The 20,133-nt window shown below is 47.9% G+C and overlaps 1 protein-coding gene across 1 annotated transcript in view; it reads right to left on the bottom strand.

Annotated features, from left to right (window-relative positions):
- Window positions 1-20,133, bottom strand: part of trpm4a (transient receptor potential cation channel, subfamily M, member 4a) — a 92,752-nt gene that overhangs the window by 5,022 nt on the left and 67,597 nt on the right. Inside the window, exons 19-24 of the mRNA XM_085969693.1 lie at window positions 19,341-19,473; window positions 15,466-15,640; window positions 12,276-12,444; window positions 3,886-4,067; window positions 2,341-2,473; window positions 1,313-1,385 (exon numbers count right to left, since the gene is read on the bottom strand). Of these exons, the coding sequence (XP_085825819.1) occupies window positions 1,313-1,385; window positions 2,341-2,473; window positions 3,886-4,067; window positions 12,276-12,444; window positions 15,466-15,640; window positions 19,341-19,473 (865 nt within the window). The remainder of the gene's footprint in view (window positions 1-1,312; window positions 1,386-2,340; window positions 2,474-3,885; window positions 4,068-12,275; window positions 12,445-15,465; window positions 15,641-19,340; window positions 19,474-20,133) is intronic.

The following is a 20,133-nucleotide window of genomic DNA, read 5'->3' as shown; positions in this document are numbered from 1 at the left end:
TACAGAGGAGATTTACAAGGATGTTACCGGGAGTAGAGAATCTTAGCTATGAGGAAAGACTGGATAGGCTGGGTTTGTTTTCCTTGGAACAGAGGAGGCTGAGGGGAGACCTTATTGAGGTATATAAAATTATGAGGGGCCTAGATAAAGTGGATAGAAAGGACCTATTTCCCTTAGCAGAGGGGTCAAAAACTAGGGGGCACAGATTTTAAAGTAATTGGGGGAAGGTTTAGAGGGGATTTGAGGGGAAATGTCTTCACCCAGAGGGTTGTGGGGGTCTGGAACTCACTGCCTGAAAGGGTGGTAGAGGCAGAAACCCTAACCACATTTAAAAAGTACTTGGATGTGCACTTGGGATGCTGTAACCTGCAGGGCTACGGACCAAGAGCTGGGAAGTGGGATTAGGCTGGATAGCTCTTTGTTGGCCGGCGCGGACACGATGGGCCGGAATGGCCTCCTTCTGTGCTGTAACTTTCTGTGATTCTATGATTAACATTGTAAAACGTCCCAAGGCGCTTCACAGGAGCAATTATCAAACAAAATTTGACACCGAGCCACATAACAAAATATTAGGGCAGGTGACCAAAAGCTTGGTCAAATAGGTAGGGTTTAAGGAGCATCTTAAAGGAGGAGAGAGAGAGGCGGAGAGGTTTAGGGAAAAGAAAGAAAGACTTGTATTTATATAGCGCCTTTCATGACCTCAGGAGATCCCAAAGCGCTTTACAGCCAATGAAGTGTGGTCACTGAGAGGCTGTTTCCCCTGACTCGAGAGTCTAGAACCAGGGGTCACAGTCTCAGGATAAGGGGTCGGCCATTTAGGACTGAGATGAGGAGGAATTTCTTCACTCAGAGGGTGGTGAATCTTTGGAATTCTCTGCCCAGAGGGCTGTGGAGGCTCAGTCGTTGAGTATATTCAAGACAGAGATCGATAGATTTTTGGATACTAACGGAATCAAGGGATATAGAGATAGTGCAGGAAGGTGGAGTTGAGGTCGAAGATCAGCCATGTCTCATTGAATGGCGGAGCAGGTTCGAGGGGCCGAATGGCCGACTCCTGCTCCTAGTTCTTATGTTCATAGTATTAATTGGTGGTGAAATTCCAGTTTAACAGGGGAATGACTGTTCTTCTCCATAACTAATGACTCTGTAACCAAATGGTATTCTCAGATATCCTAAAGGCGTGCGTTAGCAGTTCAGCAACTGTAGAGGAACTCGGGCATTTTCCTGCATTTTGTAAAAGAGGAATTTCAGGCCCCGTCAGATGTGAATACTTGCTCCACTGTTTCACCGGAGTTTGTGCAATCGATGTTACCTGTTTTTCGAGTACTCTCAGCCGCCTCTCATGCTCTCTGATGTCAGTTATGTAATTTAAAACACTGTCGACCCTGAAAGACAAAAAGAGACGTCGGAACATTAACTGAAACTGGGCCCTATGTGGTTCCACTCTCAGGGCTACTGTCGGTGTGAGGTCTTCGGATTCTGCCACTCCCAGTATTCCTGCTCTGGGAATTCTGTCACTCCCAGTATTCCTGCTCTGGGAATTTCATCGCTCCCAGTATTCCTGCTCTGGGAATTCTGTCATTCCCTCCCTTCCTGCTCTGGGAATTCTGTCACTCCCAGTATTCCTGCTCTGGGAATTCTGTCGCTCCCAGTATTCCTGCTCTGGGAATTCTGTCACTCCCGGTATTACTGCTTTGGGAATTCTGTCACTCCTAGTAATCCTGCTCTGGGAATTCTTTCACTCCCTCCCTTCCTGCTCTGGGAATTCTGTCACTCCCAGTATTCTTGCTCTGGGGATTCTTTCACTCCGTCCCTTCCTGCACTGGGAATTCTGTTGCTCCCAGTATTCCTGCTCTGGGGATTCTTTCACTCCGTCCCTTCCTACTCTGGGAATTCTGTCGTTCCCAGTATTCCTGCTCTGGTAATTCTTTCACCCCCAACCTTCCTGCTCTGGGAAAGAAAGGAGAAGTTAGGAAAAAGTCATTTCACACAAAGAGTAATTAGACCATGGAGGGCTTTCTCACAAGTGTCTATTGAGGCAGAGACTATAACATCATTTGAGAGGGAATTGGAGAAGTAATTTGAAAATGAATAATGTAAAAGGATAAGCGGATAGAGCAGGGAAATGGGATTGGAGTGGAGAGCTCTAGTTGAAGAGCTAGCATTGACGCAAGCTCGATGGGCTGTAATTCCTGTGATTCTACAGCTGCTCCCTGACTACGACTGGCTAACTCAGCTCAGGCTAGGAGCTGAGCTGGGGACCTTCTAGTCTGTTTCTTTTAGCGCTGTTGATCCATTGGACCTCCCCGCAATGCGAAGATAAAGTATCTGTGTCCTCACTTTTGCGCTGTCCTCTTCAGCCGCTCCATGTTGCTTTCTCGTTTGATTCTGTTGCGAGACACCAGGTAGTTCTCTTTCTGCACGGCCTCCCAGGTCATCAGCTTATTGGTGACGGACTCCGAGAGGTCCGTTACTGGAATGAAAAGGAGACCATTATTCCCTTTGGACTAAGCCGCAGAGCGACAGCAGGTGGGCGATGGGACGGCGTGGAGGCTATATTTCTTAAGGCTAAAGGGATCAAGGGATATGGGGAGAAGGCAGGGACAGGGTACTGAATTTGGATGATCAGCCATGATCTCATTGAATGGCGGAGCAGGCTCGAGGGGCCGAATGGCCGACTCCTGCTCCTATCTTCTGTGTTTCTATGAGGCCTTCCGATCAAACGGTTCAGGCCTAGGGTCACCAACACTCCAGGGTTGCCCTGGAGTCTCCAAGAATTGAAGTTTAGTCTCCTGGACACGGCTGTGAGCAACACCCAGGAGCAAAATCATTGGGGGTGCATTAAAAAATAATATTTTTTCATATTCTTTGAGTACTTTTGTTTATTAGTTGTAGAAATATTGGCGATGGGAAAGAAAAGTTTGACCAGTTGGAGGTCACGTGATGAAACCTCCAGAAATACGTCCAACCAGAGTTGGCGACCCTGTCGAGGCCCCATCATAAACTATCAGAAAGGAACTCGAGCGATTCATATTGTCACTGTATATTTCTCTGCCGATCAGGGAGATTTTTAAAAATTCATTCTCGGGATGTGGGCATCGCTGGCAAGGCCAGCCTTTATTGCCCATCCCTGCTTGCCCGCGAGAAGGTGGTGGTGAGCTGCCTTCTTGACTACAACTCAGTGACTCGCTAGACCGTTTCAGAGGGGCAGTTAAGAGTTAATCTCATGGCCGTGGCTCTGGAGTCACACAATAGGCCAGACCGGGTAAGGGCGGCAGATTGCCTCCCCTAAAGGACATTAGTGAACCAGGTGGGTTTTTACAACAATCCGGTAGTTTCACGGTCACCATTACCGATACCGGCTTTTTATTCCAGATTGAACTGAATTTAAATTCCCCAGGTGCCGTGGTGGGATTTCAACTCATGCCTACCAGATCATTAGGCCAGGCCTCTAGGATCACTAGTCCAGTAACATAACCTCAAGGTAAGCTCGAGGAACAGCACCTCATCTTTCGATTTAAGTGACCCCGACGGCGACAGTGAGTTTTGGCCCGCTATTCCGTCATGAAGAGTGTCACTTGACAGCTGAGCCTCTCACCTGATACCCATGTGCAAAATCAGCGAGGGTGGGGGAGATGGGGGAAGGAGTCACTGAATAGGAGCGGGAACCCTGTGTGATTTGCAATCTCCTCGGGGGGTCTCTGATCTCCCTCCGCCTGGGTAACTAGCTCAGCACAGACCAGCCACCAAACCCAAGCCATCCCAGGCCTGTATGGCTCAGTACCACAGCGCACTTTAACCTCCCCGGGGATTTGCTGCTCCGAGTCCTGCTCGCACTACCGCTGCTCATACTGTGGCCGCTTGGGCAGCGGGGACATGTCTTACTGAAGAGCTTGCTCTTCAGGGAAGGGACCCTCCGGATGTTCCTTTTGATGAAGATGTTGATGTGACTGAAGATGATGAAGGGTGGAGCGAGCGCGGGCCGTTTGTGGTACTCCACGATCAGGTTGTAGCGCTGGAACTTCCAGTATATGTCGCTGTTCTCCTGAACCTTATTGAAGGTGTAACTGGAAGAGACAATGAGAAGGAGTGAGATACAGGAAACTCTTTTTTATCCGGCACCGACGGGACCGGCGTGGTGCCGGTTGATCAAAAAGTCCGGATTACAGAGGTATACTTACCAAGGTACGAGAGCCCCGTACACGGCCACAGGTGCAGGAGCCTCGGTTACACGGCACTTGTGCAGGAGTCCCGGTTACACGGCCACAGATCCAGGAGTCCCTGTTGCACGGCCACAGGTGCAGGAACCCCGGTTACGCGGCCACAGACCCAGGATCCCCGGTTACACGGCCACTAATATATGGTAAAACTTACCTGAACCTACTCCTGAATTTTGCCGGTTAAGAGAGATTTCCGGATAATTTAGGTGCCGGTTAAGAGGGAGTTTCCTCTACATGGTGTAATGATATCAGCAAATAGAGATGGTATTTGCCTGTTTGATTATGATGCCTTATCAGCATATTTGCATGTATTGATTGCTTGTGCCTGACCAGCAGAGGTCATGTGAGAGACAAGCAGTTTGGTTTAGTTTCAGTTTCGTTCTAGATGCATCACAAGCATCGTGTCTCCTGTAAAAGCTGTACAAAAGAGTTGAACAAGCTTTAGATTAAAAGTCATTCTCTTTCATAAATGTCTCATCATTGAACCCACAAAGAAATCAATACATGGTGTCAGAAGTGGGATTGAAAGAGATGAAGAGAAAAAATCTGAAGTTAAATCAGCTCTCCACAAATTAGCAAGCCAAAAGAGAACATCGTTGCTTACCATTAGAGAATAGCTAACGAAGTGAAAAATGGAAGGTTTACTCCCACCGGCGACGCTTCAGTTGACAGGTAATGTGGCTGAAAATTGGAGAAGGTTCAAACAACGTGTGGGGTTGTATTTATCAGCAATCGGAGCTGACGAGAAAAGTAATAAAAGGAAATCATCACTGTTCTTACATGTCGTGGGTGATGAAGCACTGGAGGTGTATAATAACTTCACATTCGCTGCTAATGGAGACAAAATGAAGCTAGATAAAATAATGGAACAGTTTGAGGCCTACTGCATACCTAAACGTAACGTGACGTTTGAGAGGCACAGATTTTTCACATGTGTACAGAAAACGGGTGAGACTATTGATCAGTATGTGACTGAACTGAGAAACCGAAGCAAAACATGTGAATTTGGGGGACTGACAGACTCGCTGATAAAAGACAGACTGGTGTGTGGTATTCCAGATAATGGTCTAAGGGAAAGACTGCTAAGAGAGCAAGATCTAGACCTGGGAAAAGCCATAGCACTGTGTAGGGCTACAGAGACTGTGAAGTTGCAGGCAAAGGAGCTGTTCAGTGACAGTAGCTGCAACGTGGATGCAGTGAGAAAGAACGGATACAAACCGTTTAACAAAACGAGCGCCAATGTGAAAAAAGAGGCGTGGCCAGCGAACGAAAATGAAAGGGACAATCGAAAGACATGTAGTCGATACGGTACACAGCATCCACCAAGAAAGTGTCCAGCATATGGTAAAACATGCAATAGTTGCAACAAGAACAACCATTATGCCCGTTGCTGTAAGAACCAAATGCAACAAAGCAAGGTCCATGCAGTAGATGAAAGCGGCATAGAGGAGTTCTCCTCCGTTCAGTCCGTAAGGGTGACCCCGAGCTTCCGGTCGCCTGTCATTTTAATTCACCGCTCCATTCCCACTCGGACCTCACCGTCCTTGGCCTCTTGTATTGCTCCACGGAAGCTCAACGTAAACTCGAGGAACAGCACCTCATCTTCCGATTAGGCAGTCTGCAGCCTTCCGGACTCAATATCGAGTTCAACAATTTCAGATCATAAGCTCGGCCCCCATTTCATTTTCTCTTGTAATTGTTCCACTCCTTTCCCCCCCCCCCCCCGCTTTCCTTTTGTTTCTCTCTCACACCTGGCAGCTATCTTTTGCCCTGCCAGTACACTTTACACCTAATCCCAGCCTATTACCATCTCGTCTAGCTTCTAATCTCTTTTACTTCTTTTGTTTCTTTTATTCTTTTGTCCGATCGCAGCCCTGCCTCCGATCTAGTTTCTTTTCTTTCCAGTTTTGAAGAAGGGTCTAACCCGAAACGTCAACTCAAATTTCTCTCCACGGATGTTGCCTGACCTGCTGAGTTTTTCCAGCATTTTCTGTTGTTATATAGAGGAGTTCTATGTAGATGTTGTGTCTGAAAACAAAAAAGAAGAAAGAGACTGGATGTTGACACTAAAAGTGAATGACATACACATTCCATTTAAATTGGATACTGGAGCACAAGTTAATGTGATATCAGAGACTGATTTTAAGAAAATTAGACCCAGACCAAAGATACATGGAATCAAAGTGAAAGTGACAGGATACTCAGGTACTGAAATACCAGTGAAAGGAAGATGCATTGTCAAAGTGACACACAAGGACATAGAGCACACGCTAGCATTAATCGTGGTGCCAAAGGATGTGCAAGTCATACTAGGTTTAAAAGCCTGTGAGAGACTGAACCTGGTAAAGAGAGTCCTCGTTGTGGAAAGCGAAGGAGAGACAGTCTATGATAAACTCATGAAAGAGTACAAAGACCTATTTAAGGGTCTAGGCTGCATTCCAGGAGAACACACGATCAGAGTAGATAAAAGTATGACACCGGTCATACATCCATGCAGAAAAGTTCCGTTTGCTCTTCAAAAGCAACTGAAGGCAGAGTTGGACAGGATGGAAAGCCTGAACGTGATTCGGAAGATAGATCAGCCAACTGAGTGGGTGAGTTCCCTCGTCGTTGTGGACAAAAAGAATGGAAAGCTCAGAATTTGCCTGGATCCAAGAGATCTAAACAGAGCAATAAAGAGAGAGCACTTCAAGCTTCCTATACGTGAGGAAATCATGGCACAGTTTGCAAATGCAAAGTATTTCAGCAAGTTAGATGCATCATCAGGATTTTGGCAGATGAAATTGGACGAAGCAAGTTCAAGACTGTGCACGTTCAACAGTCCATTTGGCAGATACAGATTCCTAAGGTTACCATTTGGCATTGCCCGAGCTCCTGAAGTGTATCACAAAACTATCCATATGATCTATGAGCATCTGGAGGGAGTTGATACATCAATGGATGACATCATAGTATGGGGAACCACGAAAACTGAGCATGACGAGAGACTGAAAAAAGTGCTGGAAGCAACAAGGAAAACAAACCTGAAGCTGAATAGAGAGAAATGCCAGCTCGGGGTGACAGAACTGACATTCGTGGGAGATATCCTTAGCAGTGAGGGCATCAGACCAGATCCCAGAAAGGTGTCCGCCATTGAGAATATGCCAAAGCCACAATGCAAAAAGGACGTGCAGAGGTTTAATGGAATGATCAACTACATGGGGAAATTCATATCCAACCTCTCAGAAAAGATGGCGCCACTGAGAAGACTAACTGAAAAGAACATAGAATGGGAATGGAATCATGAGCATGAGAAGTCATGGAGCGATCTAAAGAAACTGCTCACAGAGGAACAAGTTCTGAGGTTTTATGACCCAGCGAGACCCATCAAGATATCATCAGATGCATCACAGAGTGGGCTCGGTGCCGTTCCTTTGCAAAAATATGACTACTGGCAACCTATTGCATATGCATCGCGCTCAATGACAGACGTGGAGACGCGATATGCTCAAATAGAAAAGGAGCTGCTCAGCATCACATACGCCTGTGAAAGATTTCACCAGTTCGTGTCAGGACAAGCAATCAGTGTAGAGACTGACCATAAGCCCTTGATTGCATTGTTCCAAAAGCCACTAAATAGCTGTCCGCTTAGAATACAAAGAATGATGATCAGGCTGCAACGCTATACACTGAATGTTGCGTACACACCGGGTAAGCTGATGTATACAGCAGACACGTTGTCCAGAGCTGTAGACCCAAGTGAGCCCGCAAACACCACAATGGATGAAAAAGTGAACGCCTACGTGGACATGATCACAAGTGCACTGCCCATAGCAGATGCAAAAATGGAGCTCATAAAGACTGAGACAAACAAAGATGAAACAATGAGACGACTGAGGAAAAGCATCTTGGATGGATGGCCCAACATGAAGCAAGACTGCTCACCTGACATGGCAGAGTACTGGAACTGCAGGGCGGAACTATCAGTGGTCGAAGACATCATCTACAAAGGAAGTAAAATAGTTATCCCAAAGAGTCTGAGAAAAGAGATGTTAAAAAAGATCCATGGAGGACATCTGGGAATCGAAAAGTGTAAGAAAAGAGCACGAGAGGTGATGTACTGGCCACGAATCAACCAAGATGTGACAAATGAGGTGTCAAACTGCACAATATGCCTGAAATATCGAGCAAGCAATCCGGTAGAACCACTAAAGCCACACCCAGCACCAGACAGACCTTACCAGAAGGTAGGCGCTGACCTATTCGTATGTCAAGGGAAGGACTATCTTGTAGTAACAGACTATTACTCCCTGTATCCAGAGGTTTGTAGACTGTGCACCACCACTGCAGATGCTGTGATAACATGTATGAAAGCCATATTCTCCAGACATGGCGTGGCAAGCGAGGTCTTCACAGACAACGGACCCCAGTTTTACAATGCAAGTTTCCGACACTTTGCCAAAGAGTGGGACTTTGTCCACACAACGTCAAGTCCTCACTATCCACAGTCCAATGGACTAGTGGAAAAATCGGTCCAGACAGTGAAAAGACTGATGTACAAGGCAAGAGACAGTGGAACTGACTTCTACCAAAGCATGCTTGTATACCGCACAACGCTGCTCGAGTGTGGTAAGTCACCAGCCCAACTCCTGATGGGACGTCGGCTAAGGTCAAACCTACCCATCCCGGAGAACCTCCTGAAAACAAAAGAGGGGGAGAAAGTGAGGAAGTTCAAAGAACAACAGAAAGAAAAGCAAAAGTACTACTATGACAGAGGAACACAAAACCTACCTGAACTCCACACTGGTGACCAAGTAAGGTTCAAAGACAAAACAAACACATGGACTCAGAAGGGAACTGTCCTGAGTGAAGTTCAACCAAGATCATACACCATTCAGACAGATGAGGGTGCTGTTCTGAGAAGAAATCGTCGAGATCTTCTCATGGGACCAGCCACAGCAGGTCAAGAGACTGATTCTGTTGAACAACCTGATCACACAGCTGAGAACCAATCATCTGAGGCAACAACTCAGATTCAAGGACAATCAATCAGAAAATCCTCAAGACACGTGAAGCCTCCTGAGAGACTCATTGAGCAAATTTAAGGACTATTGTTATAGAAGGAAGTAATGTTATCTTATTCTTTCTTCAAGTTCTAGTGTATTGACATATTTCATGTGAACACACAAAGCAAGGTTAAAAAACCTTGATCATGATAATGATAATGTAAGTTCATTAAGTGTTACAGTTAAAATGCAGATTAATAAAAAGAAAACATGTTGTTAGTTAAAAGTAAAATACTTTTGTTTTAAGAAAAGGAGATGTAATGATATCAGCAAATAGAGATGGTATTTGCCTGTTTGATTATGATGCCTTATCAGCATGTTTGCATGTATTGATTGCTTGTGCCTGACCAGCAGAGGTCATGTGAGAGACAAGCAGTTTGGTTTAGTTTCAGTTTCATTCTAGATGCATCACAAGCATCGTGTCTCCTGTAAAAGCTGTACAAAAGAGTTGAACAAGCTTTAGATTAAAAGTCATTCTCTTTCATAAATGTCTCATCATTGAACCCACAAAGAAATCAATACACATGGAATGTACAGCACAGAGAAACAGGCCATTCGGCCCAACTGGTCTCTGCCAGAGTTTGAATGCTCCACACGAGCCTCCTCTTTATCGAACCCTATTGTCATATCCTTCTATTCCTTTCTCCCTCATCTCGCTTCCCCTTATATGCGTCTCTGCTATTGGCCTCAACCGCTCCCTGTGGTAGCGAGTTTCACATTCCAACCACTCTCTGGGGTAAAGAAGCTTCCCCCGAATTCCCTATTGGATTTATTTCGCAAACTTAATTCCTTACAATGCTTAATTCCTTCAGGCGAGAGCTGGCCCTATATCTGGCTGGGGCCGAGATAGGGAACTCAGGGTCAGAGTGATCTCCTGGACTTTTAGTTTCCATCGCCTAGATGGGTCGGAGAGGAATTTCCCAGATTTTTTCCGCCAGTTTTTATCTATCTTTTTTTGCCTCTCCCAGGAGATCCCATGGTTTCGGGTGGGGTGTGGAGTGCATATGTTGCGATACACAGGGTATCGCCATTGTGTGGGACAGGCTGAATGGACCAGAGGGTCTTTACCTGTCCGTCATTGCTCATTTGTCCATAGGCAATGACAGCTTGAAGCCACTTAAGAACCCCTCCAGTCCACCCTAATTGTGGTGTCATCCACTTTACGCACTATACATAACACCGCATTATCCAGAGGCTTCTTTCCAGCTGCTTTGATATTGCCCAGGACCCATGCCAGGGGTGCCATCTCCTGACCCGTGGATCGTGCGCCACCAGCCGCGACCTAGAAAAGAATGGTGGAACTTTACAGCACAGAGCGAGGCCATTCAGCCCATCATGCCTGTGCCGGCTCTCTGAAACAACTAATCACAGAACACCATTATTCCCCACATCCTTATTAATTTTTTTTCAAAATATTTATCCTTTTTAAAAGCTATTATGGATTCTGCTTCCGCCTCTGGTGGGACATCCCATGTCATAACCACACTTTGCGCTAAAAAAATAAATGCTTCTAAACTCTCCCTTCGCTCTTTTGGCGATGATAATAAATTCATACCCTCTAGTTACCGACTCACCACCTAGTTTAAACTGATTATCTGACTTACCTTACCAAAATTCCATATAGGAACAGGAAGAGGCCATTCGGCTCCTCGAGCCTGTTCCGCCATTCGATGAGATCATGCCTGATCTGTGACCTAACCCCATATAGCTGCCTTCGCCCCATATCCCGTAATACTTTGGAGTTAACAGAATCTCAGATTTAAAATGAACAATTAACCCAACAATTGCAATTTGCGGAAGAGAGTTCCAAATTTCTACCACCCTTTGTGTGTAGAAGTGTTTCCTAATTTCTCTCCTGAAAGGTCTGGCTCTAATTTTTAGACTATGTCCCCTCGTCCTAGACTCCCCAACCAGCGGAAATAGTTTCTCTCTCTCTACCCTATCCGTTCCCCTTAATATCTTGAAAACTTCGATCAAATCACCCCTTAACCTAAATTCCAGGGAATACAACCCTACTTTGTGTAATCTCATCTCGTAATTTAATCCTTGGAGTCCAGGTGTCATTCTGATCTAATTTTAAACACCTCGATCAGATCGCCTCTTAACCTTTTTGTTCTAATGAAAAGAGCCCCAGTTCCTCCTCATAGCTCAGCTGTGGCACTAAGTGTCCCAGCCACCGGTCCTGGTAAACCCTGGCAAGTTTACTTCCGGGTGGCAGCCAGCTGGTCAAGGCCGGCGTTTCGGTCACCGGCGGCGCACCCACAATAAGTCAAGCGGCTTTAGACTGGCTCTCGGTTAGTTTGGTTCCCGTTGACTGGCTCGTGCTCCGTTGGCAGAATTTCGTTTTGGTTCTTGGGAGCTGGCCAACACTGGCAGGGCCACACTCAATGCCCATCCTTAATAACTGAGTGACTTGTTAGAGACCATTAGGTATCAACCATATAGTGTGGGTCTGGGTCTGGAGTCACGAGCAGGCCCAGACCAGGTAAGGATGGTAGCTTCCCTTCCCTGAAGGACATGAGTGAACCAGTTGGTTTTTTAACGGCAATCCAACAACTTCATGGTCACTTTTATTGATGGCAACTTCTCCATTTCCATATTTTTAAAACTGGAATTCAAATTCCCAAACTGCCATGGTGGGATTTAAGCTTGCGTTTCCTGGATTATTGGTCCATAGTCACTACCCTTGCGTGCCACTTAATGGAGAACAGCACTGGGTACCGGTGCCAATGCAAGGTTGGCAAAGCAATAATCTCCCGAAGCACTAATTGCCGCATAGGAACAGGAGGAGGCCATTCAGCCCCTCGAGCCTGTTCCGCCATTCAATTAGATCATGGTTGATCTGTATCTTAACTCCATCTTACCAGCCTTGGTTCTGTCACCCTGAGTACCCTTTGCCTGCTTAAACAAAAGACTGACGCCAGCTACCTCGGCCCAGACAGGCAGCGGAACTCCGGGGAGTGTCCGCTCGAGGTACAGACCCACTTTACCGATTTGCCGAACCCGTTACCTGAACATGGCGATGAGCAGATTGACCAGCAGAATGTTGGCGACCAGCAGGAAGACGGCCAGGAGCAGGATGACCAGCCAGTTGGCGTAGGTGTTGGTGCAGGGAGGCAGCTGCTCTATCAGGATGGCGACGGGGTCGTCCGTGCAGTTGGTGGGCTGGATCCGAGCAGCTGCCACAAACACAGGAATAATGGATGATTGGGAAGAGCAGGTACAATCGGAACAGGAGGAGGCCATTCGGCCCCTCGAGCCTGTTCCGCCATTCAAATCAGATCGTGGCTGATCTGTATCTTCACTCCATCTCCCCGCCTTGGTTCCATAACCATTAATACCCTTACCTAACAAAAATCTATCAATCTCATTTCTGACATTTTTCAGTTGAATCCCCAGCCTCAACAGCTTTTTGGAGGAGAGAGTTCCAGATTCCACGGCCCTTTGTGTGAAGAAGTGCTTCCTGACATCGCCCCTGAACGGCCTGGCTCTAATTTTAAGGTTATGCCCCCTTGTCCTGGACTCCCCCCACCAGAGGAAGTTGTTTCTCTCTATCTACCCTATTGAATCCTTTAATCATCTTAAACACCTCAACGAGATCACCCCTTCAATATCCTAGACTCAAGCCAATACCTTTCCTTTCGCCTCGCACCATCATCCCTTTTGTCAGTCAATCTCTCCTGCCTTCCAGCCTATCACAGACCTTCCCTTTGTTCTTTCCTCCCCTCCTCCCTGTCCCTGCTTAAAAATCTCTCTTCTCTAACCTTCTCCAGCTCTGACGAAGGGTCCCCGACTCGAAACGTTGACTCTATTTCTCTCTCCACAGATGCTGCCTGACCCGCTCAGTGTTTCCAGCATATTCTGCTGTTATTTCAAGCCTAGTCTATGCAACCTATCCTCGTAATTTAACCCCTGTATCCCCAGTATCGTTCTGGTGAATCTGCGCTGTGACCCCTCCAAAGCCGATATATCCTTCCTGCGGTGCGGGGCCCAGAACTGAACCCAGTTACTCCAGATGGGGTCTAACCCCAACTTTATACAACTTTATCCATTGGCAGGATAGGCGCACCAACGTCAGTGTTCTCGCTCAGGCCAACATCCCCAGCATTGAAGCTTTGACCACGCTCAATCAGCTCCGATATACGGGTCACATTGTCCGCGTGCCCGATACGAGACTCCCAAAACAAGCGCTCTACTCGGAGCTCCGGCACGGCAAGAGAGCCCCAGGTGGGCAGAGGAAACGTTTCAAGGACACCCTCAAAGCCTCCTTGAAAAAGTGTAACATCTCCACCGACACCTGGGAATCCCTGGCCCAAGACCGCACAAAGTGGAGGAGAAGCATCCGGGGAAGGCGCCAAACACCTCGAGTCTCTTCGCCGGGAGCAAGCGGAAGCCAAGCGCAGGCAGCGCAAGGAGCGCACGTCAACCCAAGCACCCCACCCACCCGCCCCTTCAACCACCGTCTGCCCCACCTGTGACAGAGACTGTAGGTCTCGCATTGGACTCATCAGTCACCTGAGAACTCATCTTTAATGTGGAAGCAAGTCACCTCGGTTCCGAGGGACTGTCTAAGAAGAAGGAGGAGATACAACCGTAACATAACTTCCACCCCTTTGCATTCCAACCCTCTTGAGATAAAGGCAACATTCCATGAGCCTTTTAAATTATTTTTTGTCCATGTCCACTAGCTTTTAGTGATTTCTGTAATTGGACCCCCTAAATCTCTCTCTGCGCCTCCACGGTGATGCGCACGTGTTCAAAACATCCACAGGCGCGATGGGCCGAATGGCCTCCTTCTGTGCTGTATGATTCTATGACTTTGATGTACGACAACAACAACTTTGAAGCTGTAGGTTTTAAGGAGCGTCTTAAAGGAGGAGAGAGAAGTGGCGGAGAGGTTTAGGCAGGGAATTCCAGAGCTTAGGGCCCAGGCAGCTGAAGGCACGGCCGCCGATGGTGGAGCGATTAAAATCGGGGATGTTCAAAAGGCCAGACTAGGCGGAGCGCAGAGGTCTAGGGGGGTTATAGAGCTGGAGGAGGTTACAGCGATAGGGAGGTGGGCGAGGGCCAAGGAGGGGTTTGAAAACAAGGATGAGAATGTTAAAATCGAGGCGTTGCTTAACATCTACAGACATGTGGATAAACATGGGCACACAGCGGGATAGGGAGGAAGCTCACACAAATGTGCACACGTATGTGCAAGTACATGTTCACATACAAGAGTACATATACACACACATGTGCACACATAGGTATTAATACATGTGCACAAACAAACATATTATTAGGGATACATTACACTAATGTCCTTTAGGGAAGGAAATCTGCCGTCCTTTACCTGGTCTGGCCTATATGTGACTCCAAATCCACAGCAATGTGGTTGACTCTTAACTGTCCTCTGAAATGGCCTAGCAAGCCACTCAAGGGCAACTAGGGATGGGCAATAAATGCTGGCCTTGCCAGCGACGCCCACATCCCATGAACGAATTTAAAAAAATATTACAGGAAACTCTCGATTTACCGGCACCTAAATAACCGGAAATCTCGGTTAACCGGCAAAAATCAGGAGTAGGTTCAGGTAAGTTTTACTTCACATTACTGGCCGTTCCTCGATCTGTGGCTGTGCAATCGGGTGTGGCTGCAGCTGTTGCTAAGCAACAGGGACGCTTGGATCTTGTGGCCATTTTTCCTGCACCTGTTGCTAAGCAACAGGGAAGCCTGGGTTTGTTGCTGTATACGGAGCTCTCAGCTCTCGTACCTTTTAACTATAGCTCTCGTAATCCGGACTTTTTGATAAACCGGCTCCACGCCGGTCCCGTCGTGCCGGATAAAAAAGAGTTTCCTGTACATACAGCACAGAAACAGGCCATTCGGCCCAACTGGTCCATCGCAGCGTTTGTGCTCCACACGAGCCTCCTCCCACCCCTCTTCATCTCACCCCATCAGCATATCCTTCTATTCCTTTCTCCCCCATGTGTTTATCTAGCTTCCCCTTATATGCATCTATGCTATTAGCCTCAACCACTCCCTTGTGGTAGCGAGTTCCCCATCCTCACCACTCTCTGGGTAAAGAGGTTTCTCCTGGATTCCCGATTGGATTTATTAGTGACTATCGAATATTTATGGCCCCCTAGTTTTGGTCACCCCACAGTACACACCGACGCACACACGGCGAAACTGTGGTTGTTGCGATCTCTTACCATCTACTTCATCGAGGGGGATCTGCCCAAAGATCTGCAGATAGGGTCTGTAGAAAACCCTGCGGAAAATCCAACTAGCGCGGGTTTCGGTGTGGTGGAGCAGTCCTTGTGTGGCCACCCCGTAGGCCATGAGCCAGACACCCAGGAAAAATAGAAAAAAGAACACATCTTTCATCTGAAATGACAAAAAAACACTGTACAGAGAGGAGTGATGTCCAGGAATACGCACGGTCATCTGGAATACAAGGGGACTTATTCAATACTGGCCACAGAACCCAATGTGGGACATGGAGACTGTCACATACCCCACACCCCCCACTGTAACACTCTGATATACCCCACACCCCCCACTGTAACACTCTGATATACCCCACATCCCCCACTGTAACACTCTGATATACCCCACATCCCCCACTGTAACACTCTGATATACGCCACCCCCCCCCACTGTAACACTCTGATATACCCCACACCTCTCACTGTAACACTCTGATGTGCCCCACACCCCTCACTGTAACACTCTGATATACCCCACACCCCTCACTGTAACACTCTGATATACCCCACACCCCTCACTGTAACACTCTGATATACCCCACACCCCTCACTGTAACACTCTGATATACCCCACACCCCTCACTGTAACACTCTGATATACGCCACCCCCCCCCCCCCACTGTAACACTCTGATATACCCCACACCTCTCACTGTAACACTCTGATGTACCCCACACCCCTAACTGTAACACTCGGATATAACACACACCCCTAACTGTACCACTCTGATATACCCCACACCACTCACTGTGACACTCTAATATACCCCACATCCCTCACTGCAAAACTCTGATATACCCCACACCCATCATTGTAACACTGATACAACCCACACCCCTCACTGTAACTCTCTGATATACCTCACTCCCCTCACTGTAACACTGTGATCCACCCCACATCCCTCACTGTCACACTCTGATATATCCCACATCCTTCACCATAACACTCTGATATACCCCACACCCCTCACCATAACACTCTGATATACCCCACACCCCGCACTGTAACACTCTGATATACCCCACATCCCTCACTGTAACACTCTGATATACCCCACACCCCTCACTGTAACACTCTGATATACCCCACACCACTCATTGTAACACTCTGATATATCCCACACCCCTCACTGTAACACTCTGATATACCCCGCACCCCTCACTGTAACACTCTGATATACCCCACACCCCTCACTGTAACTCTGATATGCCCCACACCCCTCACTGTAACACTCTGATATACCCCACACCCCTCACTGTAACACTCTGATATACCCCGCACCCCTCACTGTAACACTCTGATATACCCCACACCCCTCACTGTAACTCTGATATGCCCCACACCCCTCACTGTAACACTCTGATATACCGCACACCCCTCACTGTAACACTCTGATATACCCCACACCACTCACTGTAACACTCTGATATACCCCACACCCCTCACTGTAACACTCTGATATACCCCACACCACTCACTGTAACACTCTGATATACCCCACACCCCTCACTGTAACACTCTGATATACCCCACACCACTCACTGTAACACTCTGATATATCCCACACCCCTCACTGTAACACTCTGATATACCCCACACCCCTCACTGTAACACTCTCTGATATACCCCACACCCCTCACTGTAACACTCTGATATACCCCACACCCCTCACTGTAAGACTCTGATATACCCCACACCCCTCACTGTAACACTCTGATATACCCCACACCCCTCACTGTAACACTCTGATATACCCCACACCCCTCACTGTAACACTCTGATATACCCCACTCCCCTCACTGTAACACTCTGATATACCCCACACCCCTCACTGTAACACTCTGATATACCCCACACCCCTCACTGTAACACTCTGATATACCCCACACCCCTCACTGTAACACTCTGATATACCCCACTCCCCTCACTGTAACACTCTGATATACCCCACACCCCTCACTGTAACACTCTGATATACCCCACACCCCTCACTGTAAGACTCTGATATACTCCACACCCCTCACTGTAACACTCTGATATACCCCACACCCCTCACTGTAACACTGATATACCCCACACCCCTCACTGTAACACTCTGATATACCCCACACCCCTCACTGTAAGACTCTGATATACCCCACACCCCTCACTGTAACACTCTGATATACCCCACACCCCTCACTGTAACACTCTGATATACCCCACACCCCTCACTGTAACACTCTGATATACCCCACACCCCTCACTGTAACACTCTGATATACCCCACACCCCTCACTGTAACACTCTGATATATCCCACACCCCTCACTGTAACACTCTGACATACTCCACACCCCCCACTGTAAGACTCCGATATACCCCACACCCCTCACTGTAACACTCTGATATACCTCACTCCCCTCACTGTAACACTCTGATATACCCCACACCCCGCACTGTAACACTCTGATATACCCCACACCCCTCACTGTAACACTCTGATATACCCCACACCCCTCACTGTAAGACTCCGATATACCCCACACCCCTCACTGTAACACTCTGATATACCCCACACCCCTCACTGTAAGACTCCGATATACCCCACACCCCTCACTGTAACACTCTGATATACCCCACACCCCTCACTGTAAGACTCCGATATACCCCACACCCCTCACTGTAACACTCTGCTATACCCCACACCCCTCACTGTAACACTCTGATATACCTCACTCCCCTCACTGTAACACTCTGATATACCCCACACCCCTCACTGTAACACTCTGATATACCCCACACCCCTCACTGTAACACTCTGATATACCCCACACCCCTCACTGTAACACTCTGATATACCCCACACCCCTCACTGTAACACTCTGATATACCCCACACCCCTCACTGTAACACTCTGATATACCCCACACCCCTCACTGTAACACTCTGATATACCCCACACCCCGCACTGTAACACTCTGATATACCTCACTCCCCTCACTGTAACACTCTGATATACCCCACACCCCTCACTGTAAGACTCTGATATACCCCACACCCCTCACTGTAAGACTCCGATATACCCCACACCCCTCACTGTAACACTCTGATATACCCCACACCCCTCACTGTAACACTCTGATATACCCCACACCCCTCACTGTAAGACTCTGATATACCCCACACCCCTCACTGTAACACCCTGATATACCCCACACCCCTCACTGTAACACTCTGATATACCCCACACCCCTCACTGTAACACTCTGATATACCCCACACCCCTCACTGTAACACTCTGATATACCCCACACCCCTCACTGTAACATTCTGATATACCCCACACCCCTCACTGTAACACTCTGATATACCCCACACCCCTCACTGCAACACTCTGATATACCCCACACCCCTCACTGTAACACTCTGATATACCCCACACCCCTCACTGTAACATTCTGATATACCCCACACCCCTAACTCTATCACTCTGATATACCCCACACCCCTCACTGTAACACTCTGATATACCCCACACCCCTCACTGTAACACTCTGATATACCCCACACCCCTCACTGTAACACTCTGATATACCCCACACCCCTCACTGTAACACTCCGATATACCCCACACCCCTCACTGTAACACTCTGATATACCCCACACCCCTCACTGTAACACTCTGATATACCCCACACCCCTCACTGTAACACTCTGATATACCCCACACCCCTCACTGCAACACTCTGATATACCCCACACCCCTCACTGTAACACTCTGATATACCCCACACCCCTCACTGCAACACTCTGATATACCCCACACCCCTCACTCACCATCTTCCCGACAATGATGATCTTTGGGCCGAGCTGTTTGCTGACGGCAAAGATGTGAATGAGCCGAAAGGAGAACACCATGTAGTCGAGGCAGAGCACCACCCTCCCCATCTCGTACCATGTGCTGAACATCCTGCAAAAAGAAAGAGGCGAAATCCAGAACGGAATCTGTCACTGGCTATCTGTCCAAGCTCCCCCGTTGGCCTAGTGGGAGGCTGCATGAGCCGTGGAGACCACCGGAGATCCCCAGGTTCACTCCCTGGCTTGTACTGAGTTAGCTGATCTTAGCTGGAATTGCAATAATGGCCCAGCCATTGGACCCTGGGCTGGGCTGAGGGTGGTGGCGGGGGGAATACTGAAGCTCCCACTCATGATCACTGTCAGGAATCTTATCATGACTCATGAAGTAACACTGGGCGGCCAGCTGGTGGCGCTGTCCAATGAGTATAAATACTCGGGCCTGGGCCCAGCTTGCTCAGGATGTTTCTGTAACCAGGAACTAGTGATGTAACTAGAAATCTCATGGTTTTGAAACAGTTAATTAAAGCCTTGTTTTATACTCAAACCAAGCTCTCAGTACTTCAATCACTGTAAGAATGTGTTTAATTTAGGACAAAGACAGAGCAGGCGATCAGCCCTGGCTCACTGGGTAGCACTCTCGCCTCTGGGTCAGAAGGTTGTGGGCTCAGGTCAAATCCAGGCTGACACTCCAGTGCAGTGCTGAGGGAGTGCTGCACTGTCGGAGGTGCCGTCTTTCAGATGAGACGTTAAACCGAGGCCCCGCCTGCTCTCT

The sequence above is a fragment of the Somniosus microcephalus genome, chromosome 28 (assembly GCF_052327205.1).
Source record: "Somniosus microcephalus isolate GS21.2 chromosome 28, FLI_Smic_1.0, whole genome shotgun sequence".
In the NCBI taxonomy this organism is placed as follows: Eukaryota; Metazoa; Chordata; class Chondrichthyes; order Squaliformes; family Somniosidae; genus Somniosus; species Somniosus microcephalus.
The sequence above is the reverse complement of the archived record's forward strand: the minus strand, read 5'-3'. Positions and strand labels throughout refer to the sequence as shown.